The following is a 9,015-nucleotide window of genomic DNA, read 5'->3' as shown; positions in this document are numbered from 1 at the left end:
TCTATCTTCATTTTATTATTATAGATACAATTTAATAATAAATAAACGTATCACACATTCCTCCTGCTAGAAGGACAACTTCTCTGAAATTTGGAAATTCATTTCAATATAAAAAAGTTCGCAACGTTATAAACAATATAATAATAATAATGACGATGATGATAATAATAATAATAATGATAAAAGTAAATGATCGCACGTATGTCTTTTTAGATAATCGTTTATCTATGTTAACTTAATTTATTTATTGCAAAATTTTTACGACCACCGCGTGCGTTTATGTTCTTTCTCTCTCTCTCTCTCTCTCCCTCCCACCCTCCCTCACTCTATCTCTCTCTCTCTCTCTCCCTCTTTTTCTCACTATCCATCTATCTTTCTCTTTTTACAATCGTTGCAAAGTTTGTTGACTGGAGACACGTGGTGAATAAAAAGTAGACAATGAGAGGAACAACTAATGTACTAAATTTGTACAAAAAGGAAAAAGCATATGTATATAAAAGAAAAAAAAAATGCTCTCTTGTAAATCCCAAAATACGCTTTAATAAACAATGTATAAGCGTATATGGTGCAAGAAAAAAAATAAAAGAAATATATAAATATGTCTAAAAAAATGTATCATAACATAATGAAACGTAACAGAGCGAGAGAGCGAGCGAGAGAGCGAGAGAGAGAGCGAGAGAGAGAGCGAGAGAAAGAGAAATAAAGAAAGAAATCGGAAAAGGAGAGAAAAAGAACTAGTAATTTCATTACTAGATACGAGTATGTATGTGTAGAATGAAATAGCACCTTCGAATCACAAAAAAATGCACTTTCTCGCTGTGAATTTGCGATCTCTTATGCACTCCTCCATGTAAGTGTATATACATATATATATATATATATATATATATGTACACACGTACATGCAACTTGTTTCTTTTTTCTTTCTTCCTCTCTTTCTTTTTTTATCGTGAACAAGAGAGAGGACAAATAAATTCGTACGTTCTATCAATATCCTTTTAAATGCCTTTGTGCACGTGTCGCTTTCTTCACGATTGCGAAAGATTAATCATCGTCGAAAGACAACTCAAGTATTTTTTACGTCGGTATTTCGTTAAGTTATGCTCTTTTTCGACATAGGATAGTCGGAAGCAAGAAAAAAAAAAAAAAAAGAAAAAAGAAGAAAAAAAAGAAGAAAAAAAGAAGAAAAAAAAAAGAAGAGAAAGGAGGGAGGGGAAAAAGAAATATCGTGACAACTCCTACACACGTAGTCAAGAATATTTCTCGAGCTAAATACATTGGAAGAAACGAAATATATGGGAAGGCGAAAGGTTTTTTTTTTTTTTTTTTTTTTTTTAGTCTTCTTTAAGGGAAGTAAGGGATCGTCGTGTCGTGGATAACAAATAGAAAAAAAAAAAAGAGGGAGAGAAGGAAAAGAAGAGAGATAAAAAAAACCCACGAGATTGCAAAATCGAAGAGATAATAATATCCAAATTAAAGAAGAAAATAAGATAAAAAGAATAAGAAAAAAATAAAGAAGCGGTATTAATAGTATCGATTAAAAGTAAAACTATCAAAAAGACATAAAGAAAGAAAAAGAAAAAAGAAGAATTAAGTTATTAGTATATATTAAACTAAACCACGATATATATGATCATTTCAAAGACCTAATGATTTCGATGAAAGGCTCGAATTTTTAGCAAACGAAGAAGAACTCAAGAACTCAAGAAAGAAAGAACGAACGAACCGAACGAACGAAAGGAAGAAAAAAAGAAAAAGAAAGAAAGAAAGAAAGAAAGAAAGAAAGAAAGAAAGAAAAAGAACGAACGAACGAACGAATGAACAACGAAAAAGGTCTCCCCCACCATTGTCGATGACGAATATCGAAGGTAAGAATCTTAAGGTATAAAAACGTGTATTATTCCTATCAGAGCAACACATACGACGATGACGACGACTTCGTCGTCTACTACTGCGAGATATGTGCACGCAACGATGCGTCAATGCACATGCCTTCGTAGCCGAGCAACGTTAGCTACGGGGGTTGCCAGACAATGAGTAACGGGTCTCCGTATAGCCGTCAAGGGTCGAAGAAGGGAGAGGGAAGGCCGAGGGAAGTCCCGCATCTCCAATCGATTACAATAGCACCTAACCTAGGGTAGCGGGAGAAGAGACCCGTGTGAAAGGCCCCTTTCCTTTCTCTCTCTCTCTCTATCTCTCTCTCTCTTACTCGCAGAAGCATATATATATATATATATATACATAGATAGATACACCCTTTCTCCGTACCTACGTACATATTCGTACACATACATATATATATAGATATGTATGTATGTATATATATATAATGTATATATATATATATATATATATATATATATATATATATATACACATGCTTTCGTTCCCTTTCCTCTTTTACTCCTTTTCTCTTACGCGATATTCCCTTAGCACAACATGCTTGGGGTTGCCTCGGCTTCGCTCGGCCTTCGTCGATCGTACTCGCCAGAGGATCCTCCTCCTCCTCCTCCTCCTCCTCCTCTTCCTTATCCTCCTCCACCTGCATGCATGGCATGCGTGTGTCCAATTCTTTCTCTATATATATTTTATATATGTATGTGTGCATGCGTGTGTGTGTATATATTTGTACATATTCCTACAGTCTACAACCCACCCTCGTATCCCTTCGAAAGAGAACTAAACACTCCGAGTAATTTGATAATTCCATCGTTTCCTTTGGAAATCGTTAATGAAACTCATTACCCGTTCTATACACGACGTACGGTCCTGTATAAAGTACGAGCTCGAGATTCGAGTTAGAGGAAGAGAGAGAGAGAGAGAAAAAGAGAGAAAGAAAGAGAGAGAGAGAGATAGAGATAGAGAGAGAACTGGTTTTCCACCTTGTATCTTACTAACACTATTTACCACTAAATACAGCCGGTCGTATTGCCATTTTACTACTATGTCCAGGTGGTTGGAGAAAAGAAGTACGAAGAAAATTTTTTTTTCAACAAATTCCTTAAACCTTTATATATAGTATATCTTATAGTTGCGTCCATTGTCTCTACGACGAAGGAGATAAAACATTAAAAACGGGGGAGAAGTAGAATGGCGATTGAGAAAATAGGGGAGGTATGCCTAATCGATCCAAAATTATAATATACTTTAAAGAATATCGAATGAGGTTTAAATAAACAGAAGAATAGAAAGAGGAAGGAACTATCGCATTTGAATACGAACATTTTTTTATGAATAATAATGAAACTTCATTGACTTGCTGATACGATTGAAACGAAAATTGTACAAACGATCATATTGTAGTAATTAAAACTAAGTACAAAAAAGAGGAAAAAAAGAATGTATGATTAGTATGGAATATGTGTGTGTGTGTAGAAGACGAAGAAGAAGAATTTATAATGTGAATATTTTTTCGACGGCAAAGTCGAGAGGTTGAGAGAGAGAGAGAGAGAGAGAAAGAGAGAGAAAGAGAGAGAGAGACTCTGAGTGAGTTTGGTTGGGACTATTTTCTTTCTCTCGGGTTTCGGCGTATTCGGAGGTCAGCGGGTCTAGGTAGACGGTTGAAATTCAGGTTTTCGAGCTGGTTAGGCTTGGCAGAGAAGAGAAGAGAAGAGATGAGAAGAGAAGAGGAGAGGAGAGGAGAGAAGAGGCTTGTGCTTTGGCCCTTCGATCCCACTGCTCCTGGCCTCCTCCTGAATACCCCGCCTATACATTCTGGTACAGACACTTCCAAAATTCCTCCCACCGTCCGCCGAACTACTACTCCGCAGAACTGCACAGGCCACCAACCAACCAGCCAGCCAGCCAGCCAACCAGCCAACCAACCAACCAACCAACCAACCAGCCAGCCAGCCAGCCAGCCAGCCAGCCGGCCGTAATAACGAGTTGCTACGCGATCGAGCGTACGTCCGCATAAAAACGGGGGAATGTCCACCTGACATATGCTTTATCTCCTTTCGAGATGGTGCACTATGCGAAATATAATCACCGGACTTCTCTAAAAGAGGGAGAGGAGAACCTGCTTTTCGTCGAGAACATACACTTACTACTTACATATACACGCATCCAATGGTACTGCCCCAATATACACGCACAAGCGCAAACACACGCACACACACACTCAGGTATGAAGGAGAAGACACGCAGCAGGTAAATATTATTCTACGAAAAAATTTGTCAAGTTTTCCAATCGCTTCGTTCTTCACCGTTAAATATTTTCAAGATTCGACGGTACTGTTTTATCACCTTTTTTACCTCCTCCCCTTCCCCTTGTTTCCCTCTTCTTTCTCTATTTCTTTTTTTGTTAAACGATCGATCAGAAATAAATCTCACCCGATAAATATGATATGAATCAAGAGTTGATTCTTGCGATTCTGCCGTCGTCCCTCTCCCTCCTTCTCCTTCCTTCTCCTCCTCTTTCGATCGAAAGGATTTAATTGATATAAGCGAGAGAGGAACAATTTTTCGTCGGATCGACTCGATCCTTATTTTCTTTTCTCTTTTTTTTTTTTTTTTTTAATAGCGCCAACGAAACGCATGAGACTTGGTGTTAATTTGTGTCGTCAAAACAAGAAAAAAAAAAAAAAACACACGAACAGAAAGTTAAAAAGAAAAAGAAAAAAAGAAAGAAAAAAAAAAAAGGAAAAGAAAGAAAAAAATGATCAAAGAGAAAGTTCGTCCAATCGATGATTCAAACTCTACGCGTTGTCGTACGTTCGCAAGTCGAATTGTAAAGTCTATATTTATCTTTTGGAAAAATTTGTGTGTTCCTGTTTCTTTCTTTTTCTTTCTTTCTTTTTTCTTTTTTTATTTTTTTTTTTTATCGACGCCTGTTTTCCTACTTTTTTCTTTCTCCTTCTTTTTTTTCTTTTTTCTTTTTCTTTAAATATTTAAAACGTTATATGATCCGACTGTCGTTATTTATTCCCTTTCGCAACTTTTCTGATGCAACGAAGATTATATTAGACTTTTAATTAAGAAACTGCCTACTAATCAATAACCACAAAGTTCGAATCTAAATATTTAAAGAACGAAGAAAAGCATAATGCAATTCACACACATACACACGTATGTGCGTGTGTTTCCCGCTGTATTCAATATTTTACCGAATGCCTGTGTACTTTTTTTTCACTCGGCTCCGTTTCGCGACTCGTTCGTCAATCGTTCGAGGGCAAAATAGAAAGAAAAGAAAGGAAAAAAAAAAAAAAAAAAAAAAAAAGAAAAGAAAAAAAAAAAAGAAGAAACCAACGACAACAGAACAACAACTAAAAAAGAAAAAAAGCTCCGCAATTTTATAAGACAGATTACCATTACTGCGTTGCGTAGAGCTTCCTTTTTTTTTATTTTGCACCAATGTATGTGTGCGCGCGCGTGTGTGTATGTATACGCGCGCGCGTTTCCGTGTGTTTTTTTTAACGATCGAGTTACGAAAGAGGGAAAAAAGAGGAGAAAAAGGTAACAAATAAAAAAATACACACCCATATATATATATATATATATATATATATATATATATATATATATATATATATATATATGTGAAAGTACGCAAAACCTAACGTGCTCGGATTTTTGTTCCCCCGCCCTCTCCCTCTCCCTCTCCCTCTCTCTCTCTCTCTCTCTCTCTCTCTCTCTCTCTCTCTCTCTCTCTCTCTCTCTCTCTCTCTCTCTCTCTCTCTCTCTACCACGCAACAAACCTCCACCAATCGGCCGAAAAAGACCGAGAGGTCGAATTTATTGGCGGTATCGACGAATGAAAATTATTGCCGAATCAATGGTATAAAAAAAAAAAAAAAAAAAAAAAAAAAAAAAAAAAGAAAAAAGAAAAAAAAGAAAGAAAAAAAGAAAAAGGAAGAAGAAAAAAAAAACGGAAAAAAGGAGAAACAAACAAACAAAAATAAACAAAAAAAGAGGAAGAAAAAAAAAATGAAAAATGAAAGAATAAAGGTAAGAGGAAAAAGAAAAAGTGGAAACGAAAAACAATATGTAGGAAAAAAAATATATATATATATACATACGCACAAGTATGAGGAGAAAAAAAAAAAAAAAAAAAAAAAAAAAAAAAAAAAAAAGAAGAAACAAAAAAAAAGGAAAAAGAAAAAGATTCAAATCTAGTTACGTATATTCGTGCGATGTACGGTGATGGCGATCGATCGATAATAGGTTTCTTCTTCTTCTTCTTCTTCTTCTTCTTATTCTTCTTCTTCTTCTTCTTCTTCTTTTTCTTTTTCAAGGGAGCTTATCGAAGTTTGGCAAGGAGGATCGGCGGAAGCAAAAGAGAGAAAGAAAAAGAAAAAAGAAAAAAGAATAAAAAGAAAATGAAAGGAAAGGAAAGGAACAAAGAAGGAAAAAAGAAAAAAGAGAAGAAAAGAAAGGAAAGGAAAAGAAAAGAAAAGAAAGGAAAAGAAAAGAAAAAAGAAATATATATATATATATATATAAAGAAAAGATCTACAAGCAGGTAGGAAAGATCGAGACGATCTCTTTTCGTTCGTTCGTTCGTTCGTTCGTTTCATTGGTTTTTCGTTCGGAAGCCGCGCAACCCAAGAAATTTGTCTGGTTATTTCCATAGGAAGAAAGTCTAGGTCGTGTTTAAAGGAAGTCGTAGTAAACGGTAAAGGTGTTATTATTATAACGCGAAAGAGAGAGAGAGAGAGAGATAGAGATGGGGGGGAAGGAAGGGAGGGAGAGACGACTCGCCTAACGCGTTCGAGATCCGGCAAATCGGGGATGATGGTCGTTGCCGTTGTCGCGTTGTTGTGCATCGTGTCGACGACTTTTCCGTCCTCCGTCAGATTTATATAGGTAAAGAACCAGGCCAAGCAGCACCGCGAGTTCCACGGATCTCGAACGTTCTCAACACATTGCCGTCCGATAGAGGGAGAAAGAAAGAGATAGAGATAGATAATGAAGAAAATGGGAAAGAGAAAGACAAACGGTAATTCGGAGCTTCCAATATTCTCAATGATCGTCGAATTTGGAATATGATCGCGATCATCGATCATATAGAATACGCATGGTGTAGTTATTAATATAAAGTGTTAAGGAGGACGAATACTACGTGTCATCGCGATCGTCTTCGTCGTCGTCATCGTCTCGTAGGCAAGATTCGGCCGGTAAATCGCGTATTGGTAATTTACTGGGCGGCAATGTGTTAATGGAAAGCCATCACCGCACGTGCCAGAGACCAAGATTCAAGGTACTCAGCTGCGGTAGTTTCATAATCCTCTCCAGGCCATTGGTCGTTATCCTCGTGCATCCGTAGAGATCGATGCACTTAAGGTGCTTCATGCTCTCGGCGATGGTATGAAGTCCCTTGTCCGTCAACCTACTACACTGACCGATATTCAAAGTCTCTAGGTCGTGTAGAGTCTTCGCGATCTTGCATATACCCTCGTCGCTAATCTGACAAGCGGATAACGATAGGGATTTTAGATTGAAGAGACCCTGGGAAATATGTACGAGTGCTTGATCGCCGATTTTGTCGCAAAACGATACGTCCAAGGACGATATCCTACTTCCACCTTCGGCGAGATAGGCCATACCGATGTCCGAGATGTTGTCGCAGGATCTAAGATTGAGTTCACGTAGGCTCGACATTCTCGCTAGATGCTTCACCCCGGAATCGGTGATGCAGACGCAAAAGGAGAGATTTATCGACTTGAGGGTGGTCAAGCCGATCGATACGTGCCTGAGCGCCTCGTCGCTGAGCCTCTGACAATCCTGGAGACTTAGGTGTTCCAACGCGAGATTCCCGTCGGCCGTTTCCCTATTGAGTCCGGCCAAATGGGCGATACCTTGATCGGACACGTGCCAGCAGCTTCGCAAATCTAGCCTTCTCAATCTCTTAAGACCCCACGCGATCAGGAGCAGACCGGTATTGGTTATGTTGCAACAACCGCCGAGCTCCAAGTGTTCGAGATTCTTAAGGTATTGGGCTATCCTGCCGAGGGACGCGTCGGTCACCTGCTTGCAGAGGGAAAGATTGAGTTCGGTCAATGCCGGATATTCTTGGCAGAAGGCATTGGTCAGGCCGGAATCGGTGATGTTGTAACAACCGGATAGATTGAGCGCCTCGAGATTTGGTACGCCCTTCAATACGTCGCTGAGGCCTCTCCTCAAGGACAACACTTGTACCTTTTTAACTCCTCTCCTTACAAGGCTGGCGAACAACGCCGGTGCCTGTTTCCTCAGGTGTAACCTAGCCTCGACCCCTCGCCAGACCGATCGGTAATAAGCGGCGTCTCTCCATGCGGTGCACACCTGTGCCGCCCTACCCTTGTCCCTAACATCCAAGTAACTAAAGATCAACGCCAATATCTCCGGATAGAGGGAGGATATATGCGTGCTGGCCGAGGCGACGTTACGCGGTACGTGAGGCAGCTGTCTCGAGGATATACCTTGAACGTACGCCGGCAAACTGGTCGCCCCGCTATTGTAATGCGGCGCGCTCGACGAGTTATGGAGTATCGCCTGGCTCGTTTGGCTCTGAGCGCTCGGTATCGCCAAGTGCGGCTGATGCAAATGATAAAAGTGACCGGGACGATGCAACAGCGTCGTGCCGCGGCTCGGCGTTAATGCCGGAAGTTCCGTCATCAACAGCTGACTTTCCTCCATCTTGCCAATCGCGCTACGCGCTTCCTCCGAGCGAACTTTCTTTCGCTCCACCTCCTCCTCCTTCTCCTCCTCCTCCTCCTCTTCCTCGGCTTCTGCCTCCCCCGCCAGCCCCGTCGTCGCCACTGCCGCCGACACGGCCAGCTCTCCTACCACCCCTCCCCCGCCCACTCCTCCTCCTCCTCCTCCTCCTACCAGGCCACCTCCCCCACCTCCTCCGCCTCCCACACCACCTCCTCTCTTTCTTTTCTCTCCTTCCAGCGCCTCGCTCCTCCACCGATCTTCTCTACGCGTATACATATATCTGCGTACTTCCTTCGCCGCCGTACATATATGCCGCGACACACACGCGCACGCACTTACGACGCACACGCGCGGCCCCACCGTGCTAAGTAGAGTTCA

General features: G+C 40.3%; 1 protein-coding gene across 1 annotated transcript; it reads right to left on the bottom strand.

Annotated features, from left to right (window-relative positions):
- Nucleotides 1-6,419: 6,419 nt before the first annotated feature.
- LOC124948791 (F-box/LRR-repeat protein 14-like) lies at nt 6,420-8,764 on the bottom strand. Its single transcript, XM_047492961.1, has one exon. It carries the CDS (start codon nt 8,614-8,616, stop codon nt 7,168-7,170), a length of 1,449 nt encoding a protein of 482 aa, XP_047348917.1. The 5' UTR covers nt 8,617-8,764; the 3' UTR covers nt 6,420-7,167.
- Nucleotides 8,765-9,015: the final 251 nt, after the last annotated feature.

The sequence above is a fragment of the Vespa velutina genome, chromosome 4 (genome assembly GCF_912470025.1).
Source record: "Vespa velutina chromosome 4, iVesVel2.1, whole genome shotgun sequence".
NCBI lineage: Eukaryota > Metazoa > Arthropoda > Insecta > Hymenoptera > Vespidae > Vespa > Vespa velutina.
The sequence above is the reverse complement of the archived record's forward strand: the minus strand, read 5'-3'. Positions and strand labels throughout refer to the sequence as shown.